This window comes from Nipponia nippon, unplaced genomic scaffold, assembly GCF_047370975.1.
Source record: "Nipponia nippon isolate SJK-2023a ecotype South Korea unplaced genomic scaffold, ASM4737097v1 scaffold_5, whole genome shotgun sequence".
Lineage (NCBI taxonomy): Eukaryota > Metazoa > Chordata > Aves > Pelecaniformes > Threskiornithidae > Nipponia > Nipponia nippon.
In genome coordinates, this window is record NW_028262369.1 from 92,370,257 (window position 1) to 92,391,044 (window position 20,788).

The 20,788-nt window shown below is 39.4% G+C and overlaps 1 protein-coding gene across 1 annotated transcript in view; it reads right to left on the reverse strand.

Annotated features, from left to right (window-relative positions):
• The window catches only part of NCKAP5 (NCK associated protein 5), a 406,910-nt gene that overhangs the window by 93,320 nt on the left and 292,802 nt on the right, over positions 1-20,788 (reverse strand). The window contains exons 9-10 of the mRNA XM_087733741.1: positions 11,759-11,827; positions 4,870-4,908 (exon numbers count right to left, since the gene is read on the reverse strand). Coding sequence (XP_087589867.1) covers positions 4,870-4,908; positions 11,759-11,827 — 108 coding nt within the window. The remainder of the gene's footprint in view (positions 1-4,869; positions 4,909-11,758; positions 11,828-20,788) is intronic.

Consider the following 20,788-nt stretch of genomic DNA (forward strand, 5'->3'; position numbering starts at 1 on the left):
CAAAACAATAATTTCATTAAGTGGTGTAACTCAGATTTCAAACTGCTGATCTAGGTCTTACAGGGGAAAAAAAGAAAAAAAAAATCCAGTCCCTAGCACTCCTATCATCTCATGTGATATGAAAAGTCTTTGGGTGGAAGGAGAAAGAATGGATGCTTCCAGTAAGTATCAGAGCATACAGGTTTGTCTCAAATCATTTTGTTGTTTTTCTGACTTAAATTTCCCAGAGGTAAAATTTTCTATTAGTAAGTGGTAAAAAAATCCATATAATTTTGCTACATAGAATCGTGAAATTTTGCTGTGTGGCTAATTCAGCACAAATCTCAATTTAATATAGTTTCTCCATAGTCACAATAAAAAAAGCCTCTCATATTAAGAGAAATTCTATATGTATTGTAACAAATTATATACTTGAAAAGTGCACATTTAAGACTGTAATTCCATTGCAAGGTTTCGGTGACATTGATGAATCACTCAAGCTTTGATCACTCAATTTGTGTCACCAGAATCTCTCAGTGGAATCACAGTCTTTCCACATGCTGGCGAGTACACAGGGCTTTATTCGTTACATTACAGCATGTACTTAATTTAAACAAAAATTAGTCCTTGAGGGACAATTTCAGATTCACAGGAAAGCCTATGCAGTGTGCGTTACTGTACAAAATCACTCTTCTCCATTTTCTGAAAGCTCTCAGCTTTTCTTCATGTCTCACTATGCCCCCGAGGTGTGTTATCTCACTGTGGCATGACTGGCTCTGTCTTACTGCTTAGCTGCATGATGGTAGATTTATCTGTTTACTAGTTACTATTTGGATTCTGATATCTACCTGTTTGGGACTGGTGTGAGGAGTCCAATTTCCTCTTTATTGTATGCTATTGTGTTCCTGTCTTTTCTTATAAAAGGGCTTATATGAATGGTGTCAGGAGCACTATAACAGTTAATATTCATTAGCATTTAGAAGAGTACCCTCTTTCCTCTTTCTATGGATATTAAATTAGCTGTTATTACTCAGTAATAGGTAAGCAGCTGTTAAATCCCATCAATACTAAGTAAATCACTTTATTAAATGTATTCAAATCTGTTTTTATTGTATCCATATGAACTCCTTGGTTCCTATGGGTTTGGGAGGATTAATTACTGAGAAAGTATGTAGTCATCAAAATGTCTGACACCTTTGCAAAGGGACTCAGGAACCTCCTCTCTTCATTTGGGAAACAACCATAATATTCCCAAACTAGAGACTAATATATTGAGATTAACCCTCTGGTAAATATTTAATCACATATGGTTTTATATTACAAAATGTGGATGAGGTTTTTGTGTGTATTAATATGAGAAAATGCCTCCATTTCCATTTAAGCTGTACTGAAACACAGATTTGAGGTTTTTTTAAAAATAGCCAAAGTTATGTTTCTAAAAGGTGTTACAGCAATAGCTCTGCAGACTGCAGTCCTCTGATGATACACAGACCGTACAGCATATGTGTATACAGAGTACAGGAAGAGTAATACAGCACAGAGAGCAGCAGTGCAAGCGTCCCCATATGTTGTGGTTTGCACAAATCACCTCCAAGCTACAATGCTTCCAATTGCTGTACGGCAATATCCCTCTTCTGGAGTAAAAGGCCTCGTTGTGCATCAAAAAACCATAGGACTGAACAATGATACTTTCATCTCTAACCTGTGGTAACAGCTGCATCGCTGTTTTGTGGCCACAGCTGCCAGGTGAAAAGATTTAGGGAACATTATTAGTTCTGGATTCCTGATGCTGGCTTAGGCCACAGGAATGTGTTATCTATATAGCGAGCAACTGCACCCTCCAGAGTCTTGCACTACTCACCTACAGGTCACCTGGACATCTCTGTCTTCAAGGCAGAATATCCAAGAGCAGGCTTAATGGGATTAGAACATCTCCCTGTACATCTTTTAATCTATCCAGAATGTCATAAAATTGATTCACAAAAAATCTGCCCAGTAAGGAGCTGAGAAGGGTATCCAGCCTTCTCCCTGATGTGCAGATGGCCAAATGCAACCTTCTGCACCTATTTACCATTCACTTAGGTGCAGATGTTTATGGGCGCAGATGTTGTTTATCCTGCTGTCAGGGCACACTCCCCACTTTTAGTTTAGTTGGCAGAGTTCAAGGTCATCTTGTTCGTGTCTGAGCCGTGCAGCAGCCCCCTTGCACTTACGCCCACACCCAGTCTCCTGATCCTGAGCTGCGTCCTGACCCCCTGGCTTGGCTTCGCTCGGACCTGCCTCCTCCCCACGGACTTGCCCAGCGACCACGGGACCAAGGCTGACCCTGATCAGTGCCTCCAGGCCTGACCCTGACACTTGATGCTTACCGTCCTGCCTGCCCTGCTGTCACCCTCAGTCCCTGCTCACCCCCATGTGGGGGTGTTCTGCTGTTCTGAATGATGTCCATAATGGAGGTTTTGGAGCCACTCGCCACAATCTATTTCAGTACTTTGCTATATTTGCATCTAGAAAGCTTTTGGGCATGTGGCAGAAGTTTTTGATTATGTTAACTTGGTGTTTCTTGCTGCATTTTAAGAACATTATTTCTTGTCCTGTCATTCAGTGTAGACAAAACAGTTTATATTCTTCTTTGCACTATCTGTACTAAAAGACTGTATTTATGTCTCTCTCAGACTCGTCTTTTAAAAGCTAAATGATCCAAAGAATTTAATAATGCCACATTCATCAAGTGGTCTGGATCTCACAAGGGATCATTTCATGAATATTGAAGGGTTTGTAGCTTATTATTATAGATCTTTATATTTTGTTTGTCTCCTCCCTCCCCCCCGCCAAAATGACATCATGGAATCATGTTCAACTGAGGAAGCTGGCTGCTCATGGCTTGGGGAAGTGCACTCTGCGCTGGGTTAAAAACCGGCTGGACGGCCGGGCCCAGAGAGTGGTGGTGAATGGAGTCAAATCCAGTTGGCGGCCGGTCACGAGTGGTGTTCCCCAGGGCCCAGTGTTGGGGCTGGTCCTGTTCAATATCTTCACTGATGATCTGGATGAGGGGATCGAGTGCACCCTCAGTAAGTTTGCAGATGACACCAAGTTGGGTGGGAGTGTCGATCTGCTGGAGGGTAGGAAGGCCCTACAGAGGGACCTGGACAGGCTGGATCGTTGGGCCGGGGACAACTGTATGAGATTCAACAAGGCTCAGTGCTGGGTCCTGCATTTGGGTCCCAACAACCCCATGCAATGCTACAGGCTTGGGGAGGAGTGGCTGGAGAGCTGCCTGGCGGAAAAGGCCCTGGGGGTGTTGGTTGACAGCTGCCTGAACCTGAGTCAGCAGTGTGCCCAGGTGGCCAAGAGGGCCAATGGCATCCTGGCTTGTGTCAGGAATAGTGTGGCCAGCAGGACCAGGGAGGTGATCGTGCCCCTGTACTGGGCACTGGTGAGGCCACACCTCGAGTCCTGTGTTCAGTTTTGGGCCCCTCACTACAAGAAGGACATGGAGGTGCTGGAGTGTGGCCAGAGAAGGGCAACGAAGCCAGTGAAGGGTCTAGAGAACAAGTCTGGTGAGGAGCGGCTGAGGGAGCTGGGGTTGTTTAGCCTGGAGAAGAGGAGGCTGAGGGGAGCCCTTATTGCTCTCTACAGCTACCTGAAAGGAGGCTGTAGCCAGGTGGGGGTCGGTCTCTTCTCCCTAGTAACAAGTGATAGGATGAGAGGAAATGGCCTCAAGCTGCACCAGGGGAAGTTTAGGTTGGATATTAGGAAAAATTTCTTCCCTGAAAGGGTAGTCAGGCATTGGAACAGGCTGTCCAGGGAAGTGGTTGAGTCTCCATCTCTGGAGGTTTTTAAAAGCCGGGTAGATGTGGTGCTTAGGGCCATGGTTTAGTGGTGGACTTGGCAGTGCTAGGTTAATGGTTGGACTCGATCTTAAGGGTCTTTTCCAACCTTAATGATTCTATGATTCTACGGTTCTATGAACTCAAAGACCTGTCCTACCAGTTATTCCCTACCCTCTCTGGGCAGCTGATTATTTCTACTTACATGTATTACTTTGCTTTTCTCTCTGTTTAATTTCATCTTACTTTTTTCCAGATCACTTCTTCATTTTAGCAAGCTAATTTTTAATTTTACTCCTCCCACTACGTTCTATCTGCGACAACCACACTTCATTTCCAACTATTTGGAGCGTGAACAGAAACTTCAGACATGACTTGATCCAGAACTGACCTTTATAGAAGCCATAGTGAATCTTTCATTCTGATTCTGCCAGGTTTGCAATCACCCTACAAGAATTTAGCCTGTGCAGTACTTCCCTTGCTTATCCAGGAGAATGGAGCAGGAGGACATCAAAAGGTTTTTTAAGACAAAATACATGGTCTCTGTTGCTGGTTCCCAGCCTACAAGTAGAGTAGCTGAATCCCCGTTCTACACATGGAGGCTTCTCTTTTACTCAGGGAAGCACAGACCCACACCAGGAAGTCTTTCCTTCCGCTGAATGTGAGTGAGCGTGCCAGCTCTTGACATGCACTGTAATTTATCTGTTTTACGTTCCACAGGAACGTACTGTGGGAGCAACATAACTCATTGTGGATAGGGAATGGAAAAATTACCATCTGGAGGAAGGATTTTCAGTTGCTATTGTCTCATTATAGGTAAACAATAAAAATTGGATATGGGTCCTATATGATCAAGCCTTAAAGATGTACAGTCTCACAGATATTTATTCACTTGGATTGCAAAATACTTGGCTTTAGGCCTGACGTGTGGCAGCCTTGGTAATTAAATGTGTGAACATCATTTAAAAAATGTATACTATATAAGAATATGTATCTCTCAAATGAACAATGAACATTTGCAAGTTTTAAGTTACACCATAATACCCAAACCACAACTTACCTTTTGAGTAAGTAGAGCCTGAACAACCTGATTAGCTACCTGAAATAAATAAATAAAATAGTTTGTTATCATGTGTGCTTATACATAACAATACCTTCTTTTGTGGCTTTACATTCCACTTTCCGTCTATAACCACCACCAATTGTAGTATTTTCACTATTTACTAGTATTTGCATCAGATAATACTAGTAAGAATACAGGAAATGCACGTTAACTACTTCTGTCCTAGTCCTCATTATAAGCAAACGTGTATTGTATCAATTGCAGTATGACATGATGGACATTTGGTTAACTTCTGTCATCTCTTCCTTGGACTGGATTAAAATTTCACAGTCCTGTATGCAGCTGGTGTGCATCAGCATGGATTGACTGCGTTCACTAGAGCTGATTTTTACCAGCCGAGGATGGAGTCCTGAATGTTTTCATGAAGTTTGTTTCTTGATGCAATATTGACAAAACGGTACATCTATCATGACAAGCAGAAACCATAAAGTGCCACAGAAAATTAAAGTACCTACTGTCATCAGAATGTGGTTGGAAGGCATTCACACCACATAGCATAATTGACTTGAATGAGATTACACACCATTGATTAGTAGAACTATATATTCAACAGGGAATTTTTGAAGTTATTTATTTTATACGTCCTTTCTAATTTATATTTACCAGCAGGCGTAGGGGCAGGGAAGGGGAAGGAGGGACACAAAGAGGGACTGAGACAAGATTTTCTGTTGATGATGTCTAACTTGTATGTTACGTTTCTAATGTAGTTTAAAACTATATATGCATATGTTATCACACAATATGTTTGCCTATATTTTTGCTCTTGCATTTAGGCAGAGCAACTAGAGATCTCACTCTGCAAAAAGAGACAGTAGTTATGACTTCTGGTTTGGTTTTGGCTTTCAGAAATTACAGTAAAGCATATGCAGGTATCGCCAAATCTGCATTGATTCTTCTTACTCTTGGCAAATTAAAGAAAAAAACCCATACCATTAATGTGAACTGAGTTGTGAGGAAGGAGTTGAAGATAATTCATTTCTGCAAATAATTCAATTCTGTTAGATCCAAAAGTTACATTTGATTCATACTCTCATAAAATTGCCTAGCATCAATTTTTTTCTCCAAACTGGTCCCTAACTTAAGGCAGCCTGTGGAACAATGGTCCCATAAAATAGCTCTACACACGATTTAACAGAAGACACAGACTAATATTAGAACAGTAATAACCAATAGAAGTAAATATTTTACAGTTTTGAAAAACCATATGCCTTGCCCTATAGGCTTTCAGGATCTACATCCGACAGTGTTCCTTCTAGCATGTACTTTTAACGTCTGTTTGCTCTACCTGAAAATTGAACAAACCATATCAAATACATTATTTCTTTACTTTCTGACATGGAGTTACTTTACCAAGGAAGAACTAAAAGGTTCTTTGAAGTGTGTACTAGTCACTCACAACAGAATAGCCTACAAAATTACTCCTATAGCTTTTGTTTTTTATGGGGGTGTTGGTTGATGAGAAGCTCACCATGACCCAGCAATGTGTGCTTGCAGCCCAGAAAGCCAACCGTACCCTGGGCTGCATCAAAAGAAGCATGGCCAGCAGGTTGAGGGAGGTGATTCTGCCCCTCTACTCTGCTCTCGTGAGACCCCACCTGGGCTACTGCCTTCAGTTCTGGGGCCCCCAACATAAGAAGGACATGGACCTGTTGGAGCGAGTCCAGAGGAAGGCCACGAAGATGATCAGAGGGCTGGAAGACAGGCTGAGAGAGTTGGGGTTGTTCAGCCTGGAGAAGAGAAGGCTCCAGGGGGACCTTATAGCAGCCTTCCAGTACCTGAAGGGGACCTACAAGAAAGCTGGAGAGGGACTTTTTACAAGGGCAGATAGTGATAGGACAAGGGGTAATGGCTTTACACTGAAAGAGGGTAGATTTAGGTTAGATATATGGAAGAAATTCTTCACCATGAGGGTCGTGAGGCACTGGAACACATTGTCCAGACACATTGTGGATGCCCCCTCCCTGGCAGTGTTCAAGGCCAGGTTGGATGGGGCTTTGAGCAACCTGGTCTAGTGGAAGGTGCCCCTGCTTATGGCTGGGGGGCTGGAACCAGATGATCTTTAAGGTCCTTTCCAACCCAAACCATTCTATCATTCTATGATATACTGCATGGCATAATCTTCCAAATGAGAAAAAACTGAACTTGCCGGTGCATGTGTGACAAATTTTCCAGCTTTGCATGTATAAAGTTAGGTATCTAAATGAAAGTACCTGCCAGTGATCCACAGCTCCATAGATCTCAATGAGATATGCAACTAGTTTCTTTACAAAATGAGGTTATTTTATTCTAGTATCTAGCAACTTGGCAAACTGTGTTGCTATTACCATTCAAAGATTTTCAGGTCTGTATTCTTGGTTTTCAGCAGGAACAGAGGTGGGAAGCCTTCAGTAAAATGTTTTGCAGTTACTAAAATTAATTTAGCAGTCAATAAGTGGAATCATATTCAAACTTTTGCATTTCAAATGAGGTTGCCATTCCGCTCCTACAGCAGTGCTAGTGTCCAGATGGAAATTAACTGCTAAGCTAGCAGATCTACTTCATTTTCACTTACGGGTATCAAGAGACACCACGGATATGAATGAACAACATAAGCCCGCACTACAAAACTGACAGTCCCAACTACCAAAAACTGAGGAAACTGAGACCATTGAAGGCAGAGGGACTGACTTCTGAGATGCAGAATATGTGAAATTTCCACTGATATGAGGCAGAACTGCAGCTCAATGCCAGTAAAAAGCAGGCTGTAAAATGACTTGACCTGTGATTCATGCAGTTAATCTAGGTGAAACAAGGAATAGAATAGAGATGGCCGGTTCCTTAGTCTGCTATTATGTAGGAGATGACACCGCTTGCCTTCACACCGCCTGCCTTTCCTTTGAACTTAATAGACAAGATCTTTAGGTGAGGTTTCCTTTTGTGGATTACAATAAAAGAGATAAAAGATCCAGCTTCACTTTTTCCTTACACAATTATGTTTACATATACATGTTATAAAGTGGTCTTAATAGAAAAAGTATAAAAGAATGAATCAAAGAAAAGAGACCCTAGTTTAACATCTATTATACCTTTTACAAGTACTGAGATTTTATACAGCTGCCTTTCACGTATGGTTTCATACGCACAAAGACATTTCAAGTGTTCTAAAATGAAAGGTATTATATTTTATTCGAATCTTAACAACAGAATGCCTTTTTAAGGTAACTGTGTATTTTTGATTAGCTAATTCTTAAAAGATCAGCAAAAATATCATCTACCGTAAGTTGCACGATTTCCTGCATGTAAGTATGGTGAAGCTTGACAGAAATCTCAGCTGGCACAGTGATGTGAATAAACATGACATTGTCACTTACCAATAAACTGACAGCTGAATTCCAGGACAGGAAACTAGGATTTAGCATGTTAACTTCAAACCCCAAAGGTACAAGAAGACAATCCTGGTTTTTGCATTACATTTTTCAGAGACAGAAAGATATGTTTCTGGAGTATTTCTGAAATTAAATGAGCTCTTCTCTTTTTTATCAAGTACTGAAACATTTCAATGACACCTTCTTCCAAATACTGTTCTAAAGTTGTTTATATGTACACTTCAGAGACGAACAATTACTTTAAAAATCAGTGAGTATTTATTAAAATTCATAAAGGACTCACTTCAGCTTGACCCATATTCTTTTTAGATTTCATCTCTATGAACATTCGAGTTTCGTTGAATTTTACCATGAAAACGATTATAGAGCATGCATTTTTAAGTCACAGGTGCAAGCATTCATACAATATTAAATGTGGGACATTATATGAATGAAAAGAACTATGTAAAACCATTGATAAAAAAAAGAAAAATGAGAGAAAATAATGGCAGGCATAGCTTTAAGAACTCAGCTCCGGTATCTTTTTGTCACAAACAGACAGAAAAATCACGGTGATTATTTTTAGTACCTTCATATGCAGCTTAATAACCACCAACACCTCAGCAGAAAGCACACTGTGCATAGCAAGTGTCCTTATCACATTGCTGTAGAGGCCTGACGGACCAAGCAGGGACACTGTTGGCAGGGTGGCCAGATTAAATGATGCTTGAGTGCCCTGAGCAGAGTTTGCCTGTGCCCAGGGGAGAGAAGCTGCAATTTGAGGATGCTCAATGATGAGTGAAAGATGGCAGCATTCTCCCAATAGTTATCAAACGATGTTCTCAACCTTCATTATCTCAAGGGCCTGTCAAGCATCCCAAACATGTAACTAGCCAGAATGGCTAGGTATTAGCTTTGGGGGTAAGCACTTCTTGTGTATCAGCCCAGGTGAAGTTCAATACATTCATAACTAATTGGACTTCAGAGGCAAAATTAAAATAATGGTTGTAGTAAGCACTCAGGTTTTTTGGCAGCAGGCTTAGCTGTCTCAGGTTTGGATGTGATCACAGCCTCGTGTTCTCAGGAACATCTGTGTTCATCCCTTTAAACCCATCAGGTCTCCCTGGGGCAAAATGGAGCTGCAGCACAGACGGATACATAGATGTAGAGAATACATCTGCTCCTAAAAACTGCTGAAGAAGTCCTGAAGCCCACACTAGGGAAGGCCTGAAGAGATCTTCACCTTCAAGAAGTGGGGTTGATGTAAGGTGATTTATGAATAGAGGAAGCATGAGACTTAAAGTCTTAAAGGAAAGAAATTTTCAAGTGGAAGACCTTTTTTTTTTTCATAAAAATATTTATGGAAAGCATTTTATTTTCTTAAGATCTCCAGTAAGAATCCCTGTTTGGAAAGGGTCACATAAAACACATCCCCAGAAGACTCTGGTTGGAAGTGAAGGTTCTCACAATCATTGATTGGGTTATTCACTAATTACAGTTATGTCTCATCTCCTATTCTCTTTTTTGTTACTATAATGAAGGAGGGTGAGAATGTGAGATTTCTTGTGAAGCTCCAGCAAGCAAATGTGCTCAGGTGGGTGCTAACCTGGGACTCCTGTAGAACTTGCAATTATTAACTATGGTTTTGTTGCCTGAGACACTGGCAACCACTTCTTCACTTCAGTGATCAGAAAGGATGAGGTCCAAGTTTGTGTCAGCTAAAACAATGCTGGTTACAGTGCCACTACCAAAGCATTGTGGGGGCTGAAAGGGGAAGGAGAAGAAAAAAGTGATACCAAGCCATGAGGAAGGACAACAGAGGTCACTGCACACAAAACAGAAGACAAAAAAAGGAAGAAGATAAGCAAACAAAAAAATAAAGCAGGGAAGCACAAAACCACAGGTGATGAGAAGCACTTTTTCCTGAAGAAGTTGACACAGTGGGAGAAGATGGATACGGCTGTGATAATATGGAAAAACCGAAAACAGGCAACATAATGTTGAAGATAATAAAGTTCAGACCATAGTTTGATCTAATTATTTGCTCTTTAAACTGCAACAGTGTGTGAAAACCACAACCCTGGACCAGAAATCCATCATGTTACTGCAAGCACAATAAAATCATATCTTCTGTCCTTATAATCTGTATGGAGCCTTTTGCTGGAATGGACAATTAGGGTGTTCTACTTATTTCCAAAATTAATTATGTAGGCAGATTTTGTCCTAGACAATCAGAAAACAATTTTAAGTTAAGCTCTGTAATTTAAACCAAAGTTAGTAATTATATGGTAATTTCATCCTTATCACCAAGATATCCAAATATCATTCAAGTGTGCACTGAATGGAGTGACTCAGGCCAATGCAGATGAAGGCTCTGCCAGTATCCCAGTGCCACAGAACAGACAGAGCATAACCTAGTGGGAAAGTGTATCTGCAAGTCTTTTACTCCAGCTATCTGATAAAAAAATGCTATAGTGGCAAAAGTGCAGATTTGCTGATGAAAATCTGCACTAAATTGGAAGCTTCTTGTATCAGAGCTGTATCGCTCATGCCAGTATTACTTCAGCAAATGCTGATTAAAAATTTAAAAATCTGGTATGAAGACATGAATTGCCATCTGCTATGTGTGGTTTGCACACTCATGCACTCTTTTCTCAAAGGTACAGCTGAGATGCTGGGCTAGTTTTTGTTGTGTTTTGTTTGCATGTTAGCTAATTACTTATGCTACTATGCATTCTTATTATGGAACGGGTAATGATTTCTACTAAGCAACTCTTGGAGCTACTGAAACTCTTAAAACTATTTTAAGTTCTTGTGTATGCTGAAGAGCCTTATTTCAGGATAAATGGGAGGAACAAGTAAGCATCAGTATATACATGGAGAAAGCTGCATGCAGTAGGAGATACTAGACATTTCTGGAACAGTAGGCATTGCTGGAGTGCTCTGACAGTAACTGATGGGTGAATTATACTGTAGCTGTAACTGGAAGGTCTGATCAGAAGGTGAGCCATGTAGTGGAAGTGAGGCAACGGCTAGAAAAAACCCAGCATAAAAAACCGTTTATGTAAGGGGGAGCTGAGAGACTAAATTTCCTGGTTACAGAATATATTACATAGAAAAGCTGGGGGATTTTTGGTAGAAGAAGCCACTGCCACCTGTGTTCCACTCTACAGAAAAGAAGGAGTACACAAAACCTAACAGGCAAATTATAATTTTTTCCTCCTAATGAAACCAAACCAGTTCCAAATATTGGTCACAGGGATATCAACTTTTTGGTGAAGATATGTGGTCAAAGCAGGATTTACAGCAGAGGTCATGGAGAACAACATGTCTGACTGCCAGACACCTGTTCTTGGAATTAATTAGAATGAGGTAATACTAGAAAATTGCAGAACAATGTCAACCTTGTAAGAGAGGGAGAGATTAAATTCTATTCATTTAATTATAGTACCAGGTAAGAACAACCTTTTTATCTACCTTACCTCATCAAGACATCTTTCATACTGTTCTCTCTGATTTTCATTTTCCAGAGCCAGCGCTGAATTCTCTGCCTACAGTAAAATAGAATAAATAAATAAATATGTAAATTAATCGAAGGGTATCTTGTACTAAATGACAATTCATAAAAATTCTCAGGGTGCTTTCTTTGTGTACTTCTTTAAGATCCAGGATAAAAAGCACCATACAATTTATTTTGCTACAAGTTGCTATTTTGAGTAAAAACAGAAGCGACATTCGTTTATGAGATTATTCACGCCATGCATTACAATTTAGAACAATATCAGAGCAGATATTCCAAGTATGTCCACAACCTCATCTTGTCAGGTGCAATGGAGTTGGCAATGAAACATTATAGAAGATATATTCTTTTCTTTCTCCCCCTTCTCTGTTTACAGTGAACTTGCTATCTGAGAAAACCTCTTGGAAGCAAACAGAGGCAGCTACTATCAAAAGGAAACAAAAGGCAATCCTATGTAAACTTTTAACTGTGGCAGCTCTTCATAAGCCTGGTTTCTGCAGTGGTAAGTCCAGATGCACTGGTCATACTATAGCTTTTATTAGTCTTTACTTAAAAAACAATTCCTATCATTTCAAGAGTGAGAGAGGTATTTTACTACATCTAAATGCAATCTTAAAGTAAGAAAAATTTTCTCTTGCATATGATAAAGTTTCCTTTATAGTAGTGCCTTTCATCTTAATTTCCATTACATTCATATTTTTGCATAGTGCAAACTTCAAAATGGCACAATCTGGTTGTAAATTACAGCAAATCAATGTATTTTTCAATATATTATGACTTGGTGTTACGAATTCTTTCAGCAATGGAAAAGGAAAATCTCTATACAGTTACATCAGAGCAAGTTTCAACTAGTTTTCTCTCAAAGACTGAGAAACTAAAACAATATATAAAAATCTATGAGTTAAAACTGGCTCTAGAAACCTCTCTGCCTCCCATGCATAACTTCACATCATGTAACCATAACACCAAAATCAATGCATTCACATAATTACAACTATTATACAATTTACATTACTTGCTTCACTTTAACCTTCTGTCAACCTATAAAAGTTAAACAAATGCTGTTTCAAAAGAACTGTGGTTACACAAAGCAACAGTCATAAATATAGTTAACATTCATAATTTTAGAGAAAAAATAATGTAATGTACCGTATAGAAAAATTCTATGGAAAGATGCACAGTTCTCTCTTCCTTGTTAAGAAAAGTCAATGATTCAACAAAATGAAAATCCCAAAGTGCAATAAATTGATTCACTAACAACAATTTCAAATTCAGCTAAATCCTAAAAATAACATTAGGAAGAAAAAGTAAACATACATAATTATCCAGCATATTGAAAGAGAGTAAAGAATAAAAGGGAGGTGAGAAACAAGGGCATATAGAGTTTACTTATTTACAAGTCTAAATGAACAACTGTATGGAATCCGTGCTTTATCTTGAGGGTGCAATCAAACCCAGCAAAGGTGGTAAAATGCTCTGCATCATATTTTCACAATGTCACCTACCAATGGATTCAACATATGGCTATAAAAAGTCTATGGGTGATCCTGCAGAGAGCGCCGTGAGATGAGGCAGCAAGAAGTACAGATGCAGAAGTAAGTAGCAAAGTAGAAGCAGAAGCCGCAAAAGCAAAAGCAGCAGTAAGAAATCAGAAGCTGGAGGGTAAATAGTCCTCCATACTGAAGAGGCTATCATATACAGTTATCAGTTCGCTTTTATAGACACATTCTTGCAGATTGATTGATAAAAATAAAGACATGATTGGTACATAAAAAATGTATTTCTATGAGTTAAAGATTTTCAGATGTTTTTTCTACGAATATCACCCTGAAATGCCACCCAAAATAAATTCATATCATAGAATCTTAGAATGCTTTGGGTTGGAAGGGACCTTTAAAGGCCATCTAGTCCAACCCCCCTGCAATGAGCAGGGACATCTTCTCCTAGATCAGGTTGCTCAGAGCCCCGTCCTACCTGACCTTGAGTGTTTCCAGGGATAGGGCATCTACCACCTCTCTGGGCAACCTGCCCCAGTGTTTCACCACTCTCATTGTAAAAAATTTCTTCCTTATATCTAGTCTGAGTCTACCCTCTTTTAGTCTGAAACCATTACCCCTTGTCTTATCACTACAGGCCCTACTAAAAAGTCTGTCCCCATCTTTCTTATAAGCCCCCTTTAAGTACTGAAAGGCCGCAATAAGGTCTCCCCAGAGCCTACTCTTCTTACTGTTTTGAAGCAATCATTAAAGGCTTAGTCTGCACAGCCTTTAACTCACATATGTATGGGTTTAATTTTTTTAATTTTATTTTCAGTAACATAAAAATATATTTTATGATTTTATCCTAAAATAGTTAGGGCAGACTGCTCCCATATAGAGATGTCTAAAAGAACCACAACACACAGTTGTACTATACAAAATACCCAGAGAGCTCCCCATATTTCTCTTACTCCATTTTTTTTTGAATGCTGTGAGGCTGTAAAATGGAAGCTAAGTCTTCTTGGATCTGTTAGCTAAATCTCTTTACAAATAGGCTACCAAAATTAGGAAATCTAAACTTGACAGCATTATAAATAAATGCTGTGTTTCCCCTCTTATCAAGCCACAGTGGAAACATCTGTATAATAAAACCCTTTTTCACACCACTGGCTTCGAAAGTGTAGTGAAGGGATGTAATGCAGTCAGTGTTAGCTTGACTTTTGTGCTTCTTGATTGCTGAGCAAATCATGCCTATTTATTTGGCATTTTTGTAATGAGGCCTGGACTAGAAGGGAACACTTGACTGACTTTTCTTAAGATCCTGTGCCAGTTCCCACAACATGGGAAAACCAGTACTTGATATACTAAATCACTCGATATTGCAACTGAATACTTGATAATAATCCTCATTCCCCCAAAAATATTCAGTTGGAAAATTTGTAATAGCACTTGTAGTCTCAAAACCCTGCCTCCTAATCCAAACCTTCACTTATTTAACAGAAACCACTGGGTTTTGATGTTATTGTAAGTCTGCTGAATTTTTGCTCAGAGCGATCTGCCTACCTCCAGTATTGCATATTCTAGCATCTTTTGCCAGTTAAGCAAAGTAGGTCTCCTTGGAGGAAACCACTATTACATTTTATTTTCATTTTTATTTTCAGGCCATACTTACACTAGGCTAAGCTGCAATAAGAAGCCCACACTTCTCACAGCGTGAAAGCTATTGCAGACTTGCAGGCACCCAGAGGCAGTGGTAGAGAAGTACTGACCCCTAATGCAGTCACTTCTCCCGTACATAACCTAGCAGGGGACTAGGCAGGAAAAAAACTAGATTACTGAGAACGGTACTCTCTTAGATATCAACTGATTTTGATTGTGATTTCTAGTTTTAGGTATAGCTGTCCTCTAGGAATGTATACATATTTTATGTTGCACATAGAAACAAACCATCTCTGTTCCTCAGCCTCGCAAACACTAAAAGTGATGCAGCAGCCCAGCAAACTGCTGCAGACAAGTGACATTCAACGCCTGCCACCAGCGCCTACAGGCAAGCATGTCTTTTCTTGGGGGGTCAGCTCTCAAAGCTCAGTATCATTCAGGCAGCCAAAAATAACTGTGGCATAACTTACCATTAAATGAAACATGTTGCTTTTGGATCATTATAGATTCAAGGATTCTACAAATGTCAAAACAGAGGTACTTCATAGTTCCCATTTGGAAGAAAGTATTTTGCACAAGAGTCTCTCCAAACATTGGAAAATTTAAAGATTTCAATCATGACTTGGATAATGCTAAACAGCCTTCAACTGCCTTAATTAGAGACAACTTTGTTCTGAATTGTGAGACTGAGTTTATGGAAAATCAATTTGAAAGTGAAAACTTCAGACTACTGTGTATAAAACAGCAGCTGCCTTGTATTGATACCATTGCTAAGACACAGTCATTACGAGAGACTTTGTCAACTCTAATTTTAATCCCTCTCTCAGGATGGAAAACATAGCCCCAGTAATGATGAGGATTATCTTCAGGTCAGCTAAGAGCTTTCTCTCTCCTTCACAGATACTGAAGAACACTCTGTATTTTCTCCTACAGGGCAGCTATCTGCACTCCTTCATTCCAGACTAGCAACAGGCAGACTACACGCCTGATGCACTGAGGTCTAGTCTTATTCCTGCTGAAGTCAGTAAAAATCTGCCATTTATTTCCCATGAGTGTAGGCGCAAGTCAGGTGCAATGAAGTAAACTATATTTGTTTTCACATTACACAATGTTTCCTTAAAATTAATTAATTTTCCTTTGGGGCAAGAGGAAGTTCCTTTGTTCACAATGAATTGTTGTTCATGATGCTATAAAAGAAACAAGGAGACAGACGGCAGCCTTAGCATTTTTCATGTTTCTAAAAACGTGTTATATACTGGATCAGTAAAGGCAAAGCAATTAATTACAATTCTTAAAAAAATTTCTAAAATGGTCATGATAATTAGCTTTAGGATACTCTTAACACCAAAACACAAGAAGCATCCATTCAGGCAGTACAATCACTTCAACTTTAAATTCTTCTGAAAATGCATGTTCACCTGAAGTCTAAAATGCATCTCAAATATATCCTTAATGTGGTCATATTTCCTTTTTTGTTAATGAACAACAAAAGACACTATAGCTTTTTGCATCACAGGAAGAAAAACAAATACAAGCCCCCCATGCCTCTACCCCAAAACAGAGGGAAATGTTGTCTCCCAAAAAATATTCATTATAGGTAGGCTCTGAGCCAAAAAGTGCTCTGCTCCTTTCCAGCTCACAGTCTTTTGTTCTCAGTTTACATGGTCAAAGCAAGAGATCTCCTACCAGTCTCACTGTGCCAAATCCGAGACTTTTTGGGGGGTTCAGTCCTCACCTACACTCATAGGTGATGGCAACTTTCAGCTGAATAATAGCACCAGACTACAAATAGCTGAAATAAATATACACTTAATAAATATATTCTTACATTGACACAGACATTTAGGATGATTTCTTCATGCTCTCCTCTTTGTTTTTAATGATTTTAGAGAGGATTATTACAACAGGTTAAGGATCGTCTACTAACTATACTCTGTCCAATATATCCCTGCATTTGGTAGAAATGGTAGACACATTCTCACGTCTGTCTCACATCTCACATCTGAGAATCTCATGAGACATCCATGTCTCCTCCAGATTTGCCTCTCTAAGTGGCACTTGAGAGGACAACTTTCACTTAACATTCTGCAAAAGCCATTTCTGTGTGCTTCTTGACAGAGTGAACTGAAGTGCTTAAATTATGTTTGAAAATAAGATTTGGATTTAAGTCTCTAGTGTTTTTCAAAAAGTTTAAATTTTACCTTTCTGTGCCTTGATTTATTAAGTCAAGAGAACAGAAACAATAACATTTCATTACTTAGCTAGCCTGTTCCAATGATTTATGAATTCAGATACATTTGGTGCACTGGGGTCTTTAAGTGAAGAATTATTTCATGTACCTATTAGGAAACCTTCAACAGACAATCCTCTACACTTTCGTAACCACAATGAAATGAATTAAACCACTGAATTTTCTACTAGAAGGCATGAATAAAAGAGAAGCACATATAAGACAGTCTTCCTTACTCAACCATGGAAGAGTTGAGACAAAACAAAAGGACGGGGGGCAAGAGAGAAGAAAGGGGAGAGCAGTATGTATTTTGCACTAAGGGAAAATGAGATCATAGAATCATAGAATGGTTTGGGCTGGAAGGGACCTTTAAAGATCATCTAGTTCACCCCCCCCTGCCATGGGCAGGAGATGAAGGTCTAAAGGTTGTACGTCAAGTTAGCAGCTCAACATGCTTTGAAGGTATCATCAATAAAGGTCAAGAGGAACAAAGTTATGACAGTGAACTTTAAAATCCCTGACAGAATGCTACAACACCAGTTACCATGTGCACTTCTTTGTTATTCATACTAAACCATTTGTCCATTTATAGAAAGCTCTATTGATTTACACAGACACTCATTTGTCATGCCCTGTGCAGTGTATTAATAGCTGTCCAAGCACTTCAAATGCGCTCAGCAATTTTTTCTTGCTTTCAGCCTCTGATTTTGTATATCTTTGTGGTCACAGCTTCATACAGCACAGATGAGAGGTCAAAACCTAGGTCAAAGCCTGTTGTTGGTAAAGTAAGAATTAATGTTGTTGTAATCTTCCCTTAGGTCCTTTTGGCATTTTTTGGTAAGCTGCCGTTCTAGGAAGGGTTTATCACTTCAGCCATCTCCATATCTTTGGTCACAGGAAACTCTCTGTATTATTCTGTCCATGTTACACAGAAAATTTGTCCTTTGAAAGGCTAATTGTCAGAGAAGAGTCTAACAGCATAGTTATGCTGGTTAGAAGTACTGAAAATTACATTTGTGTTTTTAAATCAACATAATTATAGCAACAAAAGCCTTAACTTAACTCTAGCACTATAAAAACATTTCCACTGGCCACTTTCCAGTGCCTTTTATATTGCTATAGACAGCTCTTTGCTAGGAGTAAAATGAGAACTGCACCTCACAACCTGCCTGTCAATATTTGGATGTTTCCACCTCCTGCTTTATGCTTTCCACAACAGAGCAACACTGGAGCAACCACGGAGCATCTCCCTGCTGAACTGCAGCCCGTGTGCTACAGCTCTGCTCCCTGGCCCCCCATCTCCAGGACAGTAACTGAGACTGGAGAATGCTGAGGAAGTAAGCAGTGAATTTAGTGGACTAATACTTAACAAAATATTACTGTATGCTTTTTCAAATGTCCTAGTCTTAACCATTTCTTCTGCCTTATGGAGATAAGGGAAAAAAACCAAAAAGGACAAATTAGTGATATGATGACAGCCAGGCTTCTCACTCTTGCTTCAAAACACATGGACCCCTAGCCTTCTCAGTTGCATCATTTTCAGATTTTTTTTGGCATGATAAAATAGCCTATTCTCTTTAACCACACTTAAAACATTTGACACATTTTATCTGAAATAGTCAGTCAATGTTCAATTCACATTCAAATAAACCTTTGAATGAAAGCAACACATATGTGATGTTAAACAATAAAATACAGAACCATAGAAGTGTTAATTATAATTCTATCTGCAAAAACGCCACATTAAACCTTACTGAGCAGTACTGGTAGGGATCATTCTTGCAACTCAAAATGTCAATAATACATTTTTAAATTCTTTACTGACACAAAAATATAGTGACATTAGAACAAGCCACCAACAGTTCTCATAAGCAGTCTATCTCACAGGCCATGCTATGCTATAGCTGTGCTACCAATAAAATGGTTTTGAAGCCTCAGAGAGAGCAGTATATCCTTCTTCTTCTAATGTATGCTAGAAATCAGAAGGTATTTATTGAACCTCAGAAAGCTAACCACTTAAGATTACATAAAAACTTGGGCTTAAATGTTCCTACCAAAAAGCAGCCCAAGGTCTGTGCAGCTGCATATGATGTTTTACAAATTATTGATGAGCTGATTCATGTATTCAAACATGAATTTACACTGGAAATTATGTAACAGCTTTAAAAATCGTATAGATTTCATGCTGCCAGAGATCAGAAAACAGAACTCACTAGTTTATCTGCAGATCCGCAGCAGATCGCAGGGACAGACACCCACCCAGGGCTCATAACCACAGAGCTCTTTTCCTGTCTGTGTTTCCCAGTTCCCACGAGAAGAAACAATGGGTGTTCAACCTAAATGATGAAGCCTCCTTTTTGAAAGAAGGGGATAACTGGAATTTAATCCTTCAAATCTACTTATACTGGATAAACAGCTGAACTTCAGGAGTTGAATCAAACAAACCAAACCCAAATGAGATTCACACACTGCTGATGAGACTGTCTCCTAAAAATGACTAAATGTAAACCTCACATTCCTGGGAATTCCTCCGTGAAATACCTTTACTTTTTTATTTTATTTTTCAGAAGTTGGGGCTGGAAATTTTTAACTGGTTCAAGAATGGCAATATTTTCTTTTTTATTTTGGTTAACACTGAAGTAGTTAAGAATGACGAGCCTTTAAAACCTTGAACATTTTCCCTTCTGCAGAAATGTCTGGAGTTGACATTTTAAAGAGAAGGTTAGGAATAGATCTAGCAAAACAGACTGCATTATAAGCCCAGGCTTATCTTCCAGCAAATACATATCTAGGCTACTAACAGATATATCAATAATAGCTTTGTATGTCTACCTGCATGCAAATTGTACAAAACAGCAAATTCTACCTTTATTTACAGAGAATATAATAGACTTACAATATATCCAGAGGTAAAGCACTGTCAATACAGGCCTTTGAACAAATAGGTTGAAATTATGAAGGATGCCTTTTTTTTCCCCAAAATTCTTCCAAATGATCACATATACAACATTTTTTGAGGACGAGGACTAAGAGAGATCTAAATAAGCAGAGACGGGCAGCATAAAGCTGTGTGTATTTCCTGAATTTAAAGACATGCTAACTATACGTGATGGTCTATATAATGCATATACACTTTATCGATAAAGCATGGGAATACAAGCATGGAAAAGCAGAAGTCCAGCATGACTCCTATTTTTTACCACTCATCATCTGAATAAAGCGCTGAGCTGTGTGCCTCTGCGCGATGCATTGCTCTGCGCAGAGACCAAGGCACTCACTCTCCACAAACGATATTCCTAGGCTGCCTGATGAGAAGCAGCTGCTATTAATGAGGGGTAAAATGACAGACAAGAGAAAGCCCCCTCACTCACAGGCAGGCAGACCCATCAGCTCTGTGATGCCAATCCTGTCATACAGCAACACGGACTCGGGCAGTCAGGAAGGAGGAACGCTGAAACTCATCCACCTTGCCCAGAACTGCCACTGTGCTAACGGTGCAGGGTGTCTCCCTAGCAGTGTGCACCCGGGCACAACGTTCCAGGCCATGATGCCATCACGCAAATTTAAGACATAAAACTCAATTTTTATGCAAGTAACAGTGTGTGCATGTCGTGAAATTTGTTTA